We start from the raw sequence: 22,870 nt of genomic DNA, 5'->3' as shown, positions 1-22,870 counted from the left end.
TTATCTCACCATGATCTGACCCTCTGCCTACAAGAGGAGGGAAACCAATCCATGTGAATTCTCTTTATTTAATTTCTTTTTTCACTGATTTCACATTGTTTCATATTCCTCACATAAGCTTTCTTTAACAATTTTAAATTTATGTTGAAAAAATGTCAGTTTCTTTAAAATTCTTGTAGTATTTCACTTAAGAACAGAGACATTCTCTTATGTATTCACAGGATCATTACCACAATCATTACATTAACCTGGTTGTAGTACAAATATCTCATCTAGAGGTCTGTTCCCCATGTCAACAATTACCCAGTTAAGTCCTATTGACCAAGGAAAATGTTAATAATAATAATAACAATAGAAATGTAGAAAGGCACAAAGCAGAAATAGTGACCAGTCTCACATTAAACATGGCATTTCTTTTACAGGTATATTTATTCTCTTTCACCTGAATATATGTTGCTTTCCTTTACCTGGACATAGTAGGAACTGCTGAAACATCCTTATGAAGAATATATCTCAAATTGTGTTTCTTTTAGGGGTTTTTCATGATGAAATTGAGTTTATGAATTTTAGGTTGTATTGGCAAAAAATTATTTTGCCCTCATGGTGATTATTTTTAAATGAGAAGTTCAATTGATGGCTTTTAGTGTTTATTAGAGGAAAGAAGTAAAGCTGATATCAAAGTATAATCTCAACCCTGAAAAACTAGAAAAAGCAGATCAATTTAAACCCAAACCAGTAAAGGAAGGTAAATAATAAATATGAGTGAGCATCACTGAAATAGAAAAGAGACAAAGAAATTGTCAAAACAAAAAGCTGGTTCTTTGAAAATATCAATAAAATTGATAAATCAGTAGCTAAACTGATTAAGAAAAAGAGAAAGAAAACACAATAAACATTATCATGAATAAAAGAAGGGAACATCACTAGAGACCTATGGGCACTAAAAGAAAATGAAAGGAATATTATGAAAAAATGATGTCAATAAATGGAACTGCTTGGACAAAATGATCACATCTTTTGAAAGAGAGAAATTTGTAAAAACTGACATGAAAGGGAACCAGATAATCTAAATTGACCTTAAAGAAATGAAATTTGTAATAAATAGTCTTCTCATTGGTAAATTCAAGACCCAAATGATTTCTGTGGTTAAATCTATAAAATATGTAAATGAGAAATGATACTGGTTGGCTCGGCTGCTGCATGTTCGATACGAGTGTCCCAGCGGGTCTCGGTCCCAGACTTTTCCATGGCTGAGCCTGGGGAGGTGTGTGCCTCTTCACTGCCCCTGCTGCCTCCCCCCTCTCTGAAGAGGTCTTCAGAGGCCTCCTTAGCATCCTCCCCCGTCATCCCAGTAACTTTGGATTGGCCTGGTCGGAGCAGGAGCAGCGGCCGAACAGTGGACCGGCTGGAGGAAGTGGAGCTGCAGATTGGAGATGCAGGATTTTCACTAACCAAACTTCTTGAAGCCACATCTGCAGTATCAGCTCAAGTGGAGGAGCTTGCCTTCAAATGTACAGAAAATGCACGTTTCCTTCAGACGTGGAGGGACCTCCTGAAAGAAGGCTATGATTCTTTGAGACCTGACAACTGATTTGGCATGATTAAGTAGCTGTGTAATAATTCAATTTTCCTCATATATATTTGCACATGTATAGGATAATCTCTTTCAAGCTTTTCTGGGTACTTGGAATGAAATTTTTCTTGGTTTTCTTGATTTTTGTGAAAGCAGGTTACTGATATTATTTTTGTTGATGGCAAGTTTTTGGTATGAAAGTTAATTTCATTAGATAATTAATATTTATAATGCTACAGTATGACCAGTATTAAACTAGGTAGATCATTCATTTTACAAGAAGATTCCAAAAGTGGCAGAGTTTGAGGGAACGTTTTAGTGTAGCTTCATTTTATGGACCAAAATAGGTAAATCTGACTAAATTTGCCAGTGGTAGACCCATTTCCATTGGGCTAAGTTCCCTAGACCTAATGATGGTGTCTTAGTTACCTCTATTATCTCCAGCACCTGGAAGAGTTAGTTGAATAAACAAAATCCTCAATAAATGTTTGTTGAATAACAGTTAGCCAACATAATTAAAGCTATTTTTCCTCCTATTTTTAGCGTGAAGACTAATTATTTCTCTACTTTTTTTAAAAAAGTCTTCTTTTTTATGGGCATTTGAACTTCAATGATTGCTTTTTAAAATATATGATGAATACTTTTTTCCTTATTATGATTTTTTTCAAGTCTTTAATTCAGAAAATGAAAGCCTGTCTGGAAAAAATGCATAATTTCCACTATTTCTATGGCTAACTGCTTTTACAGTTGTTTCCTGTATTTGACATATCTATACATTTGATTGCTGTCTTAAAAGTGCCTTGTTAGAGATAAGGTTCTAAACTGTTGCATTTGGAGATTTGAAAATTGTTTATGTAACAATTCTAAAGAAGTTTGTTTCTAATACATCAAGTTTCAATAGTGTGATTGTTTTCATGTTCTTTGACGTTACCTATCCTTGTTTTTTACTTCTTTTTATCTTATATATTGCTTTATTATTTTTATGGTTTTTGTCATATGTGTCAAGTAAACCAACTAAATCTCTGCAATATAACTTCTGTGACAATTTGATAAGGGCATCTTCTTTGTATATATGGAAATGTGTACAGACAATATTCTAAAGTCCCACAGTGGGGCTATGAAAGTGGACAAAAGGATGGGCAAAGAATAGTTTTGTTTAGCATATTAGGCCACAGTTCTTAACTATGAGTTTAAGTTAAAGTTCACACACAGGCATGATTTCTGTACCAAAGAGATGCTTATTTTGATATTAGAAAAATATTTTTCTTATGTATCTTTAAAATAGCAGTTCTTGACACTTGCAAAAATAAACTCATTGACAACAAACAAAAAAGAAAACAAAACAAAAAAAGAAATAATACTAATATTATACAAACATGTTCAGAAAATACAGGAGGAGAGAATATTCCCTTCTCATTTTATGAAACAGCATAACTCTGATACCAAATCCAGTCAAGAACATTGAAGAATATGGGAAATTTTGGAGATAATGAAACTTTCCATATCTCAATTGTAGGGGTGGTTTCATGACTGTATGCATTTGTCAAATCTCAGATTATACACTAAAAAAAGTGATTTCTGTGAGTCTGTATGCAAATTAAACCTCAACTTAAAAGAATAATGTTATATTGGGTGAAATTAGCCAAAACCAAAAGGACAAATATGACATAGTCTCATTAATATGAACTAATATTAATGAGCAAACTTTGAGACTTAAAGTTGAGAACACAGTTTATCAGGATATAGAAAGTGGGAAGAGATCAGGCATTTGTTGCTGAAAGAGTATAGAATCTTCAGTAGGATTGAGTGTATAGATCCAGAAATTGATAGCACAATACTGTGTGATGGTAGCACAATATTGTAAATACACTGAACAGAGATGACTGTGAGTTAAGTTGAAAGAGGAAGGCTAGGGTATGGATGACACCAGAAGAAAAAATAGAAGATAAAGACTGGGACAGTATAACTTAGTGAAATCTGGACTGGTCAATGATAGTGAATAAATGTACAAATATAAAAAGGCTTTTACATGTGAGAGAACAAATAAATGTAAATTTTGCAAGGTGTTGAAAATGGGATGGTGTTGGGGAAGAATACAATCAAGGAAAAGTAGAGTCTATAGTTAACAGTAATATTGTAATATGCTTTCATTAATTGTAACAAAGGCAATATACTAATGCTATATGTCTATCAGAGGGGGATACAAGGGAGAGGTATGGGATTCTTGGTGGTGGTGGTGTCTGACTTTTTAATTGTATTTTATTGTATTTTCTTTCATCATTTTTCTTTTATCCTTTTTATTATTCTTTTTTAACTTTTTTGCAGTAACGAATGTGTTCAAGTGTTGATTGAGGTGATGAATATGCAACTATATGATAATACTGTGAACAATTGATTGTACATGGATGATTGTATAGTATGTGAATGTAGTTATAAAATTGCAGGGGAAAAACTAAACAGAGGGATACAAGTGCTGGAGAAAACAAGGAGAGAAAGATCTACCTATTCACTTTTGGAGAGAAAGTAGTATGGTACAGCCCATCTGGAGGGCAGTGTGGGGTTCCACAAGAAGCTAAGTATGGGATTGCCATAAAATCCTGCAAACTTATTATTGGATATATACCTGAAAGAACTGAGAGCATGGATACGAATGGACATTTGCTCACTGGTGTTTATGGTAGTAGTATTCATGATTTGCAATGGATGGAGGTGGCTTAAAGGTACATTGATGAATGGAATGGTGAGATGTGACATATGCATACCACAGAATATTGAGCAACTGCAGGAAGGAATGAAGTTGTGAGGCATGCAACTATGTGAATAGATCTTGAGGACCACATTTGGGTGACATAAGCCAGAAAATGAAAAGACAAACTGGACACACATTGACCTTGGAGACCTGGAGCTGGCTATAGGAAGGCTCCAGGGTAACCCAGAAATTATTAGGTTCTTGTATGTTATTTGGGAAGTGATCAGGATTTCCAGATAAATCTGGTGGTGTTGGATAACCTGTGTCATTAGTTCAGTGTTTCCATGCAAATATTTGTAGAGAAGGAATGAGACTCCAACATTCATGCCTGTGTGGTCTTGCAGCCTCTAAGAATAACCAAGAGCAATTCCTGGGAGTTCATGTAACCTGGTTTCTTGTTCCTGGTTCCTGGGGAAAATTGATAATCACCAATAAATATCTGTTGGAAGAACAGTGTTTATGATCCTTGCTTGTATCTTCTCACCATCTTTTATTGTCTGTCCACTTGCCTCCTCATCTGGAATAACATGTACTTTTTTCTTATAGAGCCTGAGCATTCTACAGGTAAATTAGTTACACTTGATGTATTAGAACACCATCAAATTTGAAAACCTTGATAATGCAGCAGTGAAAGAAAATGGTTTGGGTAATATAGAAGTATATTTAAAGCTAAAGAAACATTAGAAAGTTATGCAGAAGTTGGAATATACTTTGTTGTATGTTGAATTCAGGAAAATCTTATGGAATTTGTGTATTTTGACCCTTCATGCCTGATTCCCATCTGTCTAGACATCGCTGGGGATTAGGTGGGGAGCAGGAATCCTTCACCATAAAAGGAGGATGTTTCTCTCCTACAGTTTCAACCTGTTGTTTTTTATGAATGGCAGTGACCAGGATGTTTTTCTTCCCATCCAAGACCACCTCCTCTTCAGTTGTCCATCCATTGGGAAAACAATGAATGTAGCCTGGAAAAGAAATTGTAGTAAAACAAGTCCATCTGCTTGTCACAGTATCCTAGAGGTAGAAGAAGAAACTTTCAATCATAGGAACCTTATATTTTTTATGCCAATGATAATCCTAGGACCTCAATCAGTGTTGCATTGAATTACTTATTGAACCTATTTCCCTTACTTTGCATATGAGGAAACTGAGGTCTGGTGGCATTCAGAAACCAATTTGGCATCATAGTGACAAAGTTGACATGTGGACCCAGAATATTTGACTCAGCTTTGTACTCTGTTATTCAGAGCAGTGCCTATCTCAGGAAAGGGCCATCCTTACTGGAAAGACAATGTGACAGTTGTTGACAATATTTATATTCAACAATTGCCATTTGAGGAACTCTTCCATTATCAATGATCAGCTGCTCTCAAAATGCTGCTGCAGTTTTTTACTCCCATTTCCTCTTGATCCAATATACCTGCTCTGGACCCACCATCTTCAAAGTTGACTTGGTTACAAGTATGACAAATAGGAAAAAGGTGAAAGCACCCAGGGAAGCATGATGTAGCCTTAACTCTCATTTCCCATTGAAGGAAGCAGTACAGACTTTATTATTGATACTCTTACTCAATGAAAATTATTACATGTTTTGGGGTACTGACATGGGTAAATAGCAATGAGTATTCCTTTGGAACTTAGTACTATAGGAAGAAAATAGTTGCAAAATAAAATTAAAGAAATCAAATTAAAAGATGCAATTTTGTACCAGGGTTGATCCTTTTCTGCTGGGAATATTTTTCTGAGCTTCAATTTCTGGAAAGTTTTAGACAAACTTCTCTCTGGCTTTTTTCCTACTTCTTTTTGTTCTACTTTTGAAGATCTGAACATTTTCCATTAGGGTGGATTTTTCTGACACCATGCCTGGAAGTGTCTTCAGATTTCCATTTGGATTAAAGCTGTCACTTCTCCTTATTCTCCCCTTAACCTCTTTTTATCCAAAGCATCTTTTCTAACATTTTCCAATTTATGTTTACAGTACTAGATTTAAAAGATGCCTTTTACCCTGCAATTATGAGCCCAGATTCTCAAGAACCATTTGCTTTCAAATGGAAAACCTCAAAATGAGTCTAAAGCATCAGTATTGTTGGACTGTGCTTCCCCAAGGATTTAAAAGTATCCCCAATATATTTGTAGAAATACTAGCTAAAGATTTGAGGGAACTCTAACTTCAGGAGGGAATCCTGTTACATAGATGAATGTTAACCTGATTGCCAGTAACACCAAGGAAGTTTCAGATCAAAATGCTATCTTAACTCTGAATTTCCTGGCAGATTGAAGCAATAAAGTTTCCAAGAAAAAGGCCCAAATTTCATAACCACCATAAAATACTTAGGATTTGAACTTTCAGAGGGTCAAAGAAATTTACTGCCAGAGAAAAGAGAAGCAATAGCCAGAGTGGTAGTACCAACCACTAAGAGGCAACTCTGAGAATTTCTAGGGATGGCTTGATTTTGTTGAATTTGGATGCCAGATTTTGGACTTATAGCCAGATCTCTTATGATGCCATTAAATAAAGAGCATTGAGCCACTAGACTGGACTGCTAGAGGTCAAATGGTGTCCCATGCTATTAAAGATTCTCTCTTAACAGCCCCAACCCTTGACCTCCAAGATCTCAGGAAACCTCTCAATTTGTTTGTAAATGACAGGAAAGAGATGGGCCTTGGCATACTAATGCAAAACTTGGATAGCACTTGAAGTACTTTTGCCTACTCTTCCAAATGATTAGATATAATTTCCCAGGTTTGGCCAGTATTCTCTATGCCATGGCTGCCACCAGTGACCTCTACAAGAAGCTGGAACATTTACTCTGGGACAACCTACAACAGTGAATACCTCCCACTGTGTGGCATGCCATCTTGAACAAAAAGGAGTATGTTGGCTTCCCTCTAATTGCTAATCATCCTCTGGTTCTGTACCCCATATCTGAGTTCCTTTAAAGGGAGTGGGATGTCCCATCATTGGATTATTTTTGGTACAAAACAAGCAATTATTAACTACATTTTGAATTATTCTCTGCATATTTGACCAACTATGAATTTTCATAGCCATTGATACATGGCATCTCAACCATATTGACTTTCTTGGTGTTTGTGTGTAATGATTTCTTCTATAAAATATTCAGGTATTAAAATAATCCTTTGTTCATTAAAAATCCATCCATCCTTCATAGCTTTGTATGGCTCTTCTTCTGGGTCTCTGGAGTCAACATTGAAACCTCATTCATTAGCTCTCTTTAGATCTACTGCTGAATATTGGGGCATAATGAATCCAAATCTATGCTTGGTATTAGGAGAGCTAAGATGTTATTGTTTGGATCTTGTGTCTTAAGCACCTGTTTAGCAATCTGAGCAGGGAAATTATCTCCTTTTGCTACTAAGGTATAAATATTTGATGCCTAAGACCATGAAAAATAGCTACTTCCAATGGAACATAATGGCCTCCAGCACTGTTAGTATAACTTTTGGGTGTTTAATTTCTTTTTTTCTAAGATAGTCCCATATCTTTCCAGATGACTCAATGTGCATGGATTATGGAAAAACATACTTAGAATTGGTGTAGATGATACTTCTGTTTCCATCTCCTATATAAAAGGCTCTAGTAAAGGCTATACTTTCTACTCTTGGATGGAGATAACTGGAGGTAGTGTGTTTGCCTCTAGAGCTTCATGGAGGATTACTATAACATTCCCAATGATTCAGAATCCCTGGTCCATGAAACTATTTCTCTGTGTGCACATCTTGAGACTGACTTCGTTTAGGGGTTGGACTTTGAAGTCTGGTCAGCTGGAATAGATTTCTTTAATTATCTGTGTACAGTTATGAAGGGGTTTCTCCTGTGTATTGAAGCATAGTGCAACAGAGTTCAAGCTAAAGACTCCTTTTTAAAGGCAATTTAAGTGAGATATACTCACACACCATATAATCCATCAAAAGTATACAGTGGCACACAGTATCATCATATAGTTGTGCATTCATTGCCACAATCAATTTTTGAGCATTACTGTTACTCCAAAATAAAGAAAAAATGTAAAAATGTAAAAAGGAAAAGAAAAACAACCAAGCCACCTATACCTCTTATACCACTTTTATTTACATATTTTTATCATTATTTTATTACTCTACTGCCCATAAACTGGTAAAGGATAGTGTCAGTCACCAGGTTTTCACTATCACATGGTCACACAATAAAAGCCATATAGTTATACAATTATCATCAACAATCAAATCTACTGAATTACTAATCAAGGGATTCAGCCATTTCTTTCTAGATATTCTAATACACTAGAGACTAAAAAATAATATTTGTAAAATTCATAAAAATAGCCTCCAGATTGACCTCTCAACTCTATTTGTGATTGGCTTCCTCTAGGGGTTGGTCTGTGAGGTCCAGTTAGTTTAAATTGATTTTTTCAATTACCTGTATACAGTCATGAATGGATTATTCCTGTAAATTGGGTTAAGGATGGCAGAGTTCAAGGAAGAGACTACTCTTAATTTTACATTTGGATTATCTAATAATGTAGCTTGATATTTGTCCAAAATCCAGGGAAATTTTAAATACTTATTTGTGTTGGTGGACACCATCTCAGGATGGGAAGAAGCCTTTCCAAGCAATACCAAGAAAGCCCTGAAAGTAACAAAAGCTTTACAGAAAGAAATTTTTCCCTAGTTTGGACTGCCTTATTCTCTGCAGAGGGATAATGTGGGTGTTTTCATAGCTAAAGTAACCCAAGAAGTCACTGAAACCTAGGATTACATTGGTATTTTCATGCCTCCTGGAGGCAACAATCTACTGGAAAGATAGAAAAGATGAACCACTCCTCAAAGAGGACCTTGGCAAAGATTTGCCAAGAAGCTAACCTACCTTTGCCAAGAAACTAGCCAATTGCACTGCTTATGGTAGGAGTGGTTCCCAGAAGTAGGCTCCAATTGAACTCATATGAAATGTTATATGGGACACATTTTCTTAAGACAAAAATTTACTGTGATTTAGCAAATAGTCATATTGTTAAGGGATAGGATACTATAAAATGTGTGTAATACTTAGGTGCTAATTTATCTCCTATTAATCAATATGCTTGGAGCCACCTTATTTTTCCCACAGATGTACTTCACTGCATAAATCCAGAAGACTGGGTGCTTCTTAAAACTTGAATAAAATTGCAAAAATCAAACAAACAAAAAATAAACAATGTCCAAAATACCAACAGTGTCAGCAGTGGAATGGGCCTTATGGTGTTTTACTAATCACACATTCTCTTCTGGTAAGCTGCAGGGAATAAAGATATAGGTCCTTCACTCTTGAGTTAAATTAATTTCCCAGGATCAAGAAGATCTCCCTAGGCCCATCCACTGGAACCCAAATGGGTAATAGATTTCATAGATAGCAGATTGCCTATCTTTGAGACAGCCTAACAGGGGATGGACAAACTCCACAAGTAATGATTTTTTACCCTACAATATTTATGTAAACATATGTCCAATTGCAAACTGCTTTTAAAGAGGAACAGAGGCCTAAAAGCTAAGTTGCAAAGCACTGTCACTGTGTTTCCTCTCCTTTTGCTCTTCATTGTCCTCATATATAATTATATTGGCCCTATCATAATCAATGAGCCCCTGATGGTAATGCTTTCCTTCAGTGGCCACACTCCTATACCATCTATATGAATCAATATAATTGCTGAGTATGTGGTCATCTTCCACATTCCAGTGCTTCTGGCCTACCCTGGTGGATCTCAGCCCTCCAGGGAAAAGACTGAATAGCCCTAAGATACTTAAAGAGGAACAAAAACAATGACCATTAACTCTATAGACATAGCTCATGCTGACTCAAATGATTGGTCCACTGATGTTAATGCATCTGGGTATATGGTCAGTTTTTCCTATAAAATGACTGTCAACATGGCCACACAATGGGCAAAACCACTACCCAGGGATAAAAAACAAGTATTAGGGAAAAGGAAGGACACATACAACTCTGGGATGGCTTAATATGATTGACCTCTGGGTATGACCACCTGGGTCAAAACCCCTTTGTTGGGATCAATGAAAACATTCCAAGAAGCAGATTCCTTATATTAGCAGAAAAATGGTCTGGCTGATCTCTGAAAATGTCTTCAAACTATTACATTACAAGAAAGTGACTGATTTGGGACTGATTTGTCAAAACATCCTGGCATTTATTGGAAAGCTTCAGATGGAACCCAATGGACCTGGAGAACAAGTGCATGGCTTTGGTCATCCCAAGCTTCCTAGGATGATGTACATTAGGCCTTCCATGGACCCAAGGGACTATTCATAGCATTCTGCCTGCTTCTGCTAATTTGCTTTTGTTAAAAGATAGAAGGGTACCATCAGTGTTCCACTCACATGATCATCTTGCATCCATATTTGTTCTATCAATAGACTTTGAAGATGTCCTCATTCACATCAAAACCCTTAATGGATTTACTCAACAAGCCCTAAACAATAGTCTCTACAGTTTTTCCTTGCTATATACAGAAGTTACCCTCATGCATAAAGTTGTCCTCCAAAAACAAATTCCCCTAGACCTCTCATCTTCCTCCCAGTGTGGCACATGTGCTATAATCAAAACCAAATGCTGCATTTTTTATGCCTCATTGGTCTGCTAACGTTATGGAAATATTATTTCACATGAAAAATCAGATTAATGCCACAGAAGCAAGTTTTAATTTGATATGGTTCACAAACATATTACAGACAGGGCTATTCATCCTTATTGTAATTATTCTTGGTGTTCTCCTATTTAAGCTATGCTTTAATGACTTATTCCAATTCTGACAGAACAAATGACCAATAATGTAATGATGATGACTCAACTAATTCATGGGAGAATTGAATACCTTCATCTGCAGGCAAAACCCATCGAGGCCTGGCAGTCACCGGGATGAGCTCTGGGGCGGGTCATGGGCCGCAAAGCTGGAGCAGGAGTTCAGAGCACCAGGGTACCACAAAAGAACATGATTTTGGTTTAGGGGCTCTGGTTTCTGAAGCTGAAAAATACCAGAACAATCTCCAACTAGAACAAGAAGTGAGAAACCAAGATAGATTCATTGATACATTGAACTTACAGCTGGGGTGGTATCAGCAGAGGCCTAAGTGGGAAGCCCAAACTCTGTGTCTGCCTAGCAGTCAGAAGGAATCCTTCCATCTCCAGGAGTTAATGGAGACCAAGTGAAGCACCTGGATGTCACCCTCAGCTGGCAGGAATGAGGTGACACCCCCTAATGCCTGCCAAAACACAAAGATTTCAGTTAGATCCACAGACTTATAATACCAGATCTCCATCAAAATCATTTGCCATCCTAAAAACTAGGAAGCTCTCAACCTGAATGAGGAAAAACAATCAACAGATGCAACACTGAGATGAAAGAGGTTCTAGAATTATCTGAGAAAGATTTTAAAGCAACTGTCAAATAGATGCTTCAACAAGCAATAACAAGAATGCTCGAAACAAATGAAAAAAAAATAGAAACTCACAGCAAAGAAATAAAAGATAAAAGAAGAAAGAAATGAAAATTTTAGATCTAAAAAATACAGTAACTGAAACAAACTCAATGTATAGGCTATAGCAGAATGGAGAAGAGAGAAGACTGAATCAGTAAACCTATGAATAGAAGAATAGAAACTGCATAATACAAAAACAGAGAAAATAGGCTGGAGGAAAAAAATACAGAGCCCTAGGGACTTGTGGGATTACAACAAAAGTCTAACATTTGGGTCATTGGAGTCCCAGAAGGAGAGGAAAAAAATGGTCAGGATGAAAAACTATTTGAAGACATAATGACTGAAAATTTCCCAAATTTGGTAAAATACATAAAACAAAAAAGTTGGTTACACACTTAATCAGATAAATGGAAAGAAATCCATGCCAAGATACTTCATAGTCAAAATTATGAAAACTAAACACAGGAAATTCCTGGAAGCAACCAGAGAGAAATGAAGCATTAGCTATAAGGAAACACTAATTCAAATGAAAGGCAGTTTCTCATATGAAAGCATGGAGGCCATGAGCAAATGGCACAGCCTTTTTCAAGGGCTCTAAAAAAGTACTGTCAATCCATTATTCTTTATACAGCAAAAATGTCTTCAGGAATAAATGGGAAATCAAGGTATTCTCAGATGAAGGAAAACTAAGAATTTGTCACCAGCAGAACTACTCTAAAAGAATAGGTAAAGGAGTTTCTCTAACTGGAAAAGAAAAGATAAAGAAAGGAATCTTGGAGCAACAGGAATGAAGAAAGAGTGATGGATAGAACAAAAATATGGGTAAATGAGTTTTGAGTTTTCTAAATTTTGTTTCACTGTCAGATGTTCTCAGAGTATGGAGAGGGAATACTTAAGACAGTTATTTTATAAATAGGGGGCATGGGTAGAGGGATGTAAAGGGAGGTAGAGTTTCTATACTTCACTTGAGTTGTTGAAATCTTGACACCATTAGATGGCTAGTTATTTGTATGTATGTGTATTATATATATATATATATATATATATATATATATATATATATATATGTAATATGTACAGAAACCACTAAAAGAACTGTATAAAGATACATTGAAAAAAAGTATAAATAAATCAAAATGGGATTTTCAGAATTTTTCAGGTAACCCTTAGAAAGGTGGGAAAAACAAAATAGAAAGTAGAAACAGAATAAAGAGAAAGCAAATGATAAAATATCAGACTTAAGCTCTAACATATGAATAACTATATTACACATAAATTTTCTAAAAACAGTATGACCCAGCTACATGAAACTCATTTCAAATACAATGATGTAGCTGGGTTTAAAGAAAAAGGATGGGTAAAGTTATGCCATACAAACAGGAGTAGCAACATGAATATGAGATAAAGTAGACTTCAGAGCAAAGAAAATTACCAGGGACAGAAAGGGACATTATATAATGATAAAAGGTTTAATCTACCAAGACAGAGGAACCTTAAATGTATGTGTACCAAAAGATAGATTTGCAAAATAAGTGAAGCAAAAACTGATAGAAGTAAAAAGAGAACTCGACACAAATCCTCAGCTGTGGTTGGGTACTTCAACATTTCTCTCTCAGTGATAGAACAATGAGACAGAAAATTATTACGGTTATAGAACTCAACTGTAACATTAACCAATAGAATTGAATTGATATTTATAGAACACTATCCACCAACAGCAAAATATGCTTTATTTCAAAGTGCTCATGGAACATAAACCCAAATAGACCATGTTATCAGTCATAAAATAAACCTCAACAAATTTAAAAGAATTGATATCATTCAGGGTGTGTTTTCTGACCACAACGGAATCAAACTAGAATCACTAGCAAAATGGTAACAGGAAAATAGCCAAATACTTGGAAACTAAACATATGTCTAAGTAATTCTTGGGTAAAAGAAGTAAAATAATCCATGGGTCAAGGGAAATTTTAAAAATACATTGGACTGAATATAAATGAGAAAACAAGATATCACAACTTGTGGGATGCAGCTAAAGCATTGTTGAGAAGGAAATTTATAGCACCAAATGCATGTATTAGAAAAGGGGGGAAGTATAAGTTATCTATGTATGCTCCCACATTAAGAAACCTGAAAAAGAAGAGTAAAATGAACTCATAGCAAGCAGAAAAGCGGAAGGAAGTAATAAAGATAAGGGTAGAAACCAATGAAATTGAAAACAGAAAAGCAGTAAGGAAATCAATGAAACAAAAAGCTGATCTGTCTTTGAAAAGATAAATAAATTGATAAACTTCTAGTAAGACTGTTGAAGAAGAAAGAAGACAGAATTGCCAATGCCAGGAAGGAAACAGGGGATATCACTATAGTCCCTACAAACATCAAAAGTATAGAAAGAATACTCTATGCACATTAATTTGTCACTTGATAAAATGGACCATTTCCTTGAAAAAACACAAACTGCTACAATTTACCCAATATGAAATAGGTAATTTCAATAGCCCTACAACTGTTAAGGAAGTTAAATTCATAATTAAAAACCTCCCCCAAAAGAAATCTCCAGGCTCTGCTGGTTTAATGGAGAATTCTACCAGTTGTTTAAAGGAGAATTAACACCAATTCTTCACAAACACTTTCAGAATATAAAAGAGGAGAGAACATTTTCCAGTTCATTTTATGAGGTCATTATTATCCCGATACCAAAACAAAGTCAGTGCAGAAAGAAGGCTACATATTGACATTTATCTTGAATATAGGTACAAAAATTATTAGCAAAATATTAGCAAATAGAATTCACCAGTATATAAAAAGAAATATACATCATGATCAGATTGGATTAATTCCAGGGATGCAAGGCTGATTTAATATTTAAAAACTCAAATGAAATCCATGAAATTAATAGGCTAAAGGATAAAAATCATGTGATCATATAACTCACAGAGAAACTTTGGTGAAATTCAGTACCCACTCATAATAACTTCTAGCAAACTAGGAATAATCCTCAACTTATAAGGAAAACTTCAACTAATCTCATACTTAGTGGTGAAAAGACTAAATGCTTTCCCTTCCACATTGGTAACAAGGCAAGGATGTCTGCTCTCACCACTTCAATATAGTACTGAAAGTTCTAGTCAGGTAATGAGTTAAGTAAAAGAAATCAAAGGCATACAGATCAGGAAGAAAGAAGTATGTTTGCCTCTATTTGCAGATGACATGCTATGCTATGTATATGTGAGTTCAGCAAGGTTGCAGGATACAAGACAAACATGGAAAAATTTATTGTATTTTATTTTATTTCTTTATATCAGCAATAAATGTGGAAACAAAAGTTTAAAATACAGTACCATTTACAGCCATTCAACTAGAAAATGAAACCCTTATGTGTAAATCTAACAAAAGATGTACAGGACTTTTATACTGAAAACTCAAAAATGATTATCAAAGAAGATCTACATAAATGGAGAGACATACTATATTTATAGATCAAAGACTCAACATAGTAAAGGTGTCAATTTTTCCCAAGTTTATACATAGGTTTAATGCAATTCCTATCAAAATCCCAGAAAGCTTTTTGTAGATATTGACAAGATTTTTGTAAAAATTATAGAGAAAGGCAAAGGAACTAGTACAGCTAAAAAGTTTTGAAAAAGAACAACGTAAGACTTGCTCTATAGCTGTAGTAATCAAGATGGTGGTACTGGTGGAGGGATAGACACAGATCATGGTACAGAATAGAGAACCAAGAAATAGCCCCACATAAGTACAGCCAAATGATTTTTAACAGAGTTTTAAAATCAATTCAGTAGATGTAAGATAGTTTTTTCAACAAATGGTGCTAGAGCATTTAGATATCCTTAGGCAAAAACATAAGCCTCAACTTGGATTTCGTACCTTATACAAAAAAAAAAAAACCTCAAAATGTGTCATAGATATAAATGTAAAATGTACAACTATAACTTTGAGAAGGTAACAGGAGGAAATCTTTGGAACCTCAGTCTTGGTGAAGGATGAAGAATTCTCAGCATAAATGGGACTTCTTTAAATTTAAAACTTTGGCTCAGCAAAAGACCCTGTTAAGAGGATGAATTTGCAGGCTACAAACTGGAAAGTAACACTTCCAAACCACATTTCTGACCAGTTAGAAAATGGGCAAAAGACATGAAGAGACTGAAGAAGGTATGGGAATGAAAAATAAGCACATGAAAAAAATGTTCAGCTTCTCTAGATATCAGAAATGCAAATTAAGACCAGGATGAGATTTTCACTTCACACCTACTAGAATAGTTAAAAAATGGTGGCAATGCCAAATGCTCCTGAGGATTTGGAGAAACTGGAGCTCTCAATGCTGGCAGTGATGTAAAATGGCATTTATCACTCTCAAAAACAGTTTGACAGTTTCTTTTAAAACTAAGTATTTACCATATAACACAGCAGTTATATTCCTGGGCTTTTTTAGCCTGGATAAATTAAAACTTAAGTCTGCCCAAAAACCTGTGCATAGTTATAAAAGACTCAACTTAGACCCAGTGACACAAAGCACTTGAAGTGAAAGGAACAGAAAAAATATATTCAAGCTGCAGCCAGAGGAAAACAGGGTGGCAATACTAATAAAAGAAAAAATAAGCTTTAAATGCAAAGGTGCCATAAGAGACAAAGAAGGACACTATATTAATAAAAGGCACAATTCATGAAGAAGAAATAACAATCATAAATGTTTACACACCCAATCAGGGTGTGTAAACATAAATGAGACAATCATTGGCTAAACTGAAGGGAGCAATAGATTTTTCTACAAAATATAGTGGGAGGCTTCAATACACCAGTCTCTTCTATAGATAGTGCAACCAGCCAGAGGACCAATAAGGAAATTGAGAACCTGAACAATGTAATAAATGAATTAGACTTAATACACAAATAGGGTATTACATCCCAAATTACCAGGATATGCATTCTTCCCTAGCACTTATGGAATGTTCTCCAGGATAGATCATATGCTGGGGGCACAAAACAAGTCAATAAATGTAAATGATTTGAAATTATTCAAAGCATATTCTCTGACCATAATGGAATGTAACTAGAAATCAATAAAAATCAAAGAACTAGAACATTCACAAAAAACAAAGCAAAACAAAACAAGAACCCATACATAGTTGTTCAAAAGCAGCTTTATTTGTAATAGCCTGAAACTGGGAACAATGAAAATGTCCCTCAATAGGTGAATGGTTAAACAAATTGAGGTATATCCATACCATGAAACACTACTCAGCAGCAAAAAGGAATGATCTCTTAATAATGCAGCAACTTGGATTGATCGCAAGGACATTGTGCAGAGTGAATAATTTTATTTATGTAAGTTTACTGAAATGACAGAATGATAGAGATGGAAAACCAATTAGTAGTTTCTAATAGGGTTGGAGAAGGTGAGGGTGTGAATAAAAAGTAGCAGCAGGAGGGCAATCTTTGTGGTGATGGAATAGTTCTGTATCTTGATTGTAGTTGTGGTCACAGGAATCAACACCTGTGATAAATGTTATAGAACTATACACACACTTTGTACCAATTCTTATACTGGGTTTGATATTTTACTGTAATTATTTATTATGCAACCTTGGGGAAAGTGGGTAAAGGGTACCTCTCTGTACTATGTTTGCAACTTCCTGTGAATCATTAATTATTTCAAAAATAAAGTTTAAAATAAAATAAAATATAAAATAAAAAACCAAGCAATTGCTGTAAGTGGATACTTTGGTGACCCTCTGGGTTCCCTGTAACCTGAGTCTACTCCAGCCCCTACTAGCTCTAGTAGTTTCTTGGGGATTCCTTGAGACCACACTTGCACACTCCCTACTAACTGTAACTGAAAGTAACATAATAACTCCTGTCCTGTTAAATTTCCACCCACTCATACTGAAGACATTTTCTGGTCACGTGATGTATGACTTCCTATGTAGAGCTTCTGTTCATGCCCTATATGCCTAGGCTTAGCACTTGCACTTTTAAACTCCCTAACTCCTCCTGGCCTATATCTACCAAAAGCCAATCAGAAGATGCCAACCTAAATTCCACCACTATACCCATTTCCCTTTGTTTCCAGTCTATAAATCTCCCTTAGTTCTTAGATCAAGAGGACAGATTTGAGCTTTGCACCTGTCTCCTTGCTTGTTGAAATCACAATAAAAGCCTTTTCCTTCCACAAAATCACAATGTCATAGTATTGCCTTCTGTGCACATCATGCATGAGCCCTTGCTTGGTAACAGTTTGCCAGTACATTCCTGCCCTGGGGCAGTCCATGAGAGTGACTGGTTTCCATCAACACCATCCTTCCACTCCTCACCTGGAGATAAGCTTGGGCTGTCATGTCCTGGCTTTTAAGAGCTGGTTACAAAATGTTAAGGAGATTTGTGAGACAGTTGTTAAACATTTGGTAACTTGAAATTGGTCATGGGATAAGTATATGCCCTGTGAAAATCAGCAAATTCTATGAATCCAGGGGCTTTTCTGTTGTTCAAGGGAGCCCATGACCTCAATGATGCTCCTCTCCAAGGTCACAAAATGGATTTTCTTGTCCATTATTCATGTTATTATGAGATGACACTAATCCGTGCCATCCATTCATGTAATAATAAGAATGGGTTGATGAAAAATCATAAATATGTTACCAAATTAGGCCTCAAGCAAAACTCTGAGAATAAAAGTAAGAGATTTTAAGGAAAGAAAAAGGAAAATTGGCAGGGCTGTAAAACAATTAAAAGAACAAAAGAGAGCCATTTCAGATAAGGTACACACTGAGATATACATAAAAGTAAAACAGGTATTTCTAAAAAATCATACATAAACATGATTGAAAAAGAACAAAAGGAAAAAGAAATAAGTAAAACCTCAAAACATGTGTAGAGGGTAACTGAAAGCTATGGAAGAGAGACCCAAAACTGATAAAATAAATATAACTAGTAAAGATACAAAGTGAATGAAATGACAATTTTATGATTTAGTTCAATAAAATTAATAATAATAGAAATGTAATTTTAGTGTTTTGGAATGCTTACTCTGTGTTTGGACAAAGAAACATAAAACAGTAAAAAAATAACAAATTTCCCACACCCTGTGTATAATTCAGAGAAAAACATTTAGCAACAGAACACAAAAAAGAATCAGAAGCCAGATATGGGGACAAGCTTATTCAAGTGGATGAGATGCAGGAGAATGACAAAGTCTTCAGGGAAGAAAGTCATATATTAACCATAGAAGGGAACACTGCAGCACACTGGGTTGTGTAACATCTGTCTCTTCTGTTCTGTCCAAGCCCAGAATTTACTCTGAGTCTTTGCTATGCAAGCTGGATTCACTGGAACTGCTGCTTCTGGACTCAGAGTTGTTGATGTTGCTGAGCTGAGACAGCCTTCCCAAGGATGTGGAACTGGATTTCTCTTTCTCTGTGGGCTTGTTGTTTCTCAGCTGCTCACTGACATCCTGAAGCCACTTTTCTAACTCTGTCTTCTTTTCCTGAGCTAACATCTTTCAACTTGTCAATCTGCCTTTTCCCTCTTGTCAAGAATGGTTTTCTTTGTTTTTTCTGTAAGCCAGACTTGACATATCTCTCTAGATCTTCTAAAGTGGGTTTCAGAGTCTCAAAGTCAGCCTCTATGTTACCAGGGTTGGAGTGCCTGAGAAAGCACTCCCAAGGCTGGATGATGTGCACCACCTGGTCCAGCTTCTCCCCAGGCAGCCAGTCAGTGTCCAGGCTGAGCTGGTGCTTGTTGTCCTAGCTCATGGGCAGGACCTTTCCTTCCTCCTCCTCCTCCTCCCATTGTAGGAGGCCCATGCCTGCTTGCCTCCCTTCCTCAACTGCTTGCTGGCCATCATCATGCTGTTGACCTTGCTGGGTGCCTGCACCTGCTTGGCTGGCAGAATGACCTTAACCTTCATTTCTTCCTTGTCCTTTCTTTGTGCTTCTCCTTCTTCTCTTTCTTCTTCTTTGGTTTGTCTGAAGACTTCTGAGGAGGGGTCTTGCTGCCCCTGGCCAGCTGTAGTCTCCCAGAGAGCCAGGAGATGTTGCCAATTGCAGGAACCTGGCTGGGCCCTCCCCTGGCCTGCCTCTGCTCTTCAGATAGGGGGCTTCCTGCTCAAATATTTGTTTTCACAAGTAGCACAGAAATGACTAAAACAACCCATTCTCCCAGACCTCCATGGAAGGAAATCAGTGAAGTGGCTGTTGGGTGTGGACAGGTGGATGCTTCTGCCCCTATCTGGTGATGACTTGTTTCTGCCTGTAGTTCTGGAAGGGTTTTTATGGGGGGTGATTATCAGTATCCTGATAAAAACCATTTCAGACTCTACCACGAACCCCTTGACAATGTGAGGACTCTGATGAGGGTGTAGATGATACATTATCAGTTTTCTAACTGTTGGCTATACTGACACACCATGAGTTTTGAGGCAATTTTTTCAACTTTTAATTAAGTTTTGTCATGATAAAAATGTAACTGGAAAGAAAAAGCCTCCAGAGAAACCAACCACATAATTCTTATATTATAAACACTGAAATTCTTTCTCAAATATCACATCAAGGAATGGATTTAGAGAATTCTTTACATAAATGCTGCCCATAGATGAACTGAAAATAATTTACAGGATTAAATACAGAATTTGTCAAGGACATTCATTATTAACTGAAGGAAGTCACAGAAAACTGATTTCAAAATGGAATCCACAGAAACTGTGTTATTGAGAAAAATATACATACAGATTTAAGGAGATGTAACTTTTTTCTTAATTTTGTCTTTATTAGAGAAGTTGTGAGATTTAAAAACAATTATGAAAAACATACAAGATTCCCATATACCACCCCAACACCAGCACCTTGCATTGTGGAATATTTGGTACAATTGACAACAGCACATTTTTATAACTGTACTAGTAACTAAAGTCCATGTTTTAACTTGGGGTTCACTGTGTGTGTAGTGTAGTTCCATGAATTTTTAAAAAATTCATTCTTTTTCCATATATGCAATCTAGTATTTCCTCTTTTAATCATATTCAGATATATGATTCTTTCAGTGCTGTTAGTTAACTGCATTCACAATGTTCTATGCCATCTATGTCATCCAATAACAAAACATTTCCATCATTCCAAATATGAACCCTATACATTTTAAGCCTTAATTTCCCATTCACTATCCCAATCGTATATCCTGGCAACCTATATTGTAAATTCTGACTCTATGCATTTGATTATTCTCATTGTTTTAAATCAATGATGTCATACAATATTTGTCCTCTTGAGTATGGCTTACTTCACCCAATGTGATGTCTTCCAGAGTCATCCATGTTGTTGATGGTATCAGGACTTATTCATTCTTACAGAAGAATACATCCACCTGGGCCTCACCCAGTGAACCCCCAGGGGAACACTGAGAGACACAGGCTCCACCCAGGCACACAGAACCCAATCACCTCTTTCTTCTCAAACACAGGGATATGAAAGTGTGGCCAGGACCCCCAGATAATTGAGGACAGAAAGTTGGAGAACAAAAGTCTCACTAAATCAAGGGAAGGAAGGAAACATACATGGGCAGAAGGAGTCTCTTGGTCTCTGCAGAACAGGACCTGGAGCTGATCCTCTTGTCTCCACTGCTCCCCCCACCCTTCCATCCCAGTTCAGCAATGTCCTCATCTTAAAGGGTACCTGTTCTTCCTGCTATTTCCCTTTCCCCACATCACTGCCACTGTTCTCCTAAATTAAAATAAAACTGTTTACCCTGGTGATGGGATACTCTTTCCACTCTTGGGGCCACCATTAACTTAGTGTGTTTAGGTTTCTCTGGCCTCTGACTGATCCTCAAACACACTAGTCTCACACCCACTTCATTACCATCACCTGTTCTTTCCCTTCACCCTGCAGTGCTTCCCCCCAGGTTGGTTCACTTCTTAGATATCCCATATTCAGAGGGGATTCCTGACATCTCCTCAGAGGCACCATTTCCCACACCCATCAATCCTGCCCTTCCTTGGACATTCTTCTCTGTTATATTTTCATTGCATGACATTCCTCTGTGCACTGTTCAATATCTCTGTTCAGTATCTCCCTATTTTGATTTGCTTAAGCTGCCAGAATACAATACACCAGAAATGGTTTGGCTTTTACAATGGGAATTTATTAGGCTGTAAATTTACAGTTATAAAGCCATGAAAATGTCCAAATTAATTCAACAAGAGAGGTAGATGCCTTCTCTGAGGAAAGGCCAGTGGCATCCAGGGATCCTCTGTCAAATGGGAAGGCACAGGGCTGGCTCTGCTGGTCCTTCTCTACCAGGTTTACCTTCTCATTTCAGTAGATTTCTCAATGTTTCTGGTCTTCTTTCACAGCTTCTCTGTGCATCCTTTTGCTTCTCCTGGAGTGTTTTCTTTTTAAGTATCTCTGAGTTGTCTTCAAAATGTCTCTGCCATTTATCCTCTCATAGAGGGCTCCAGCAAGGGGATTAAGACCCCACTTGAAAGGGCTGGGTCGCATCTCCTTGGAAACCACATGATCAAAAATTCCCACCTGCAATATGTCTGTGTCCACAAGGTTCAACTAAAAGAATTCTGGTGTACATAATAGATTCAAACCAGCAGACTACCCCCACCACTTAGATATCTGCTCCACAAGGACAGGGACATTCTTTCTCACCTTCACTGTGCTATGCCCAGACCTAAGCTCCATTTTGAGAAGTAATCATTTAACTTGTTATAATGACTTTTCTGTCCCTTGATTTATCCTCCAACACACCTGCTAGAAGCATCACTTCCTGCTTTGCTTCTACCATCCCTAATACTCCCCAGTTGGTGCTCACTGCCTATACAGGGAGGGACATTTGTGACTAGAACTACTAATTCTGGATACTCCAGATATTTCTGTTGCAGGGAAACCCCTGCTGCTCCCTCAGCTTTCCTGTGAGTTGTGCCAGATGTTGAGGGAGATTCATGAGGGGTGGGAAGTGAAGCTTTGCCCGAATTGTCCAAGGGTTTTTCTTTCTGGTCAGAAAACTCTCACTGTGGCACATGGCTGAGAAAGAAAATCATCTACAGCTGAACTTGCCAG

General features: G+C 36.6%; 1 protein-coding gene and 1 pseudogene across 1 annotated transcript; one reads left to right on the top strand and one right to left on the bottom strand.

Moving 5' to 3' along the window:
* Positions 1-1,246: 1,246 nt before the first annotated feature.
* LOC119511124 (renal cancer differentiation gene 1 protein-like) lies at positions 1,247-1,591 on the top strand. The gene has a single exon (XM_037805545.1). The coding sequence runs from the start codon at positions 1,247-1,249 to the stop codon at positions 1,589-1,591; it is 345 nt and encodes a 114-aa protein (XP_037661473.1).
* A 17,510-nt stretch (positions 1,592-19,101) lies between these two features.
* Positions 19,102-22,595, bottom strand: LOC119511369 (annotated as a pseudogene).
* Between the last annotated feature and the right edge of the window lie 275 nt (positions 22,596-22,870).

The sequence above is a fragment of the Choloepus didactylus genome, chromosome 16 (genome assembly GCF_015220235.1).
Source record: "Choloepus didactylus isolate mChoDid1 chromosome 16, mChoDid1.pri, whole genome shotgun sequence".
Classification (NCBI taxonomy): domain Eukaryota; kingdom Metazoa; phylum Chordata; class Mammalia; order Pilosa; family Megalonychidae; genus Choloepus; species Choloepus didactylus.
The sequence above is the reverse complement of the archived record's forward strand: the minus strand, read 5'-3'. Positions and strand labels throughout refer to the sequence as shown.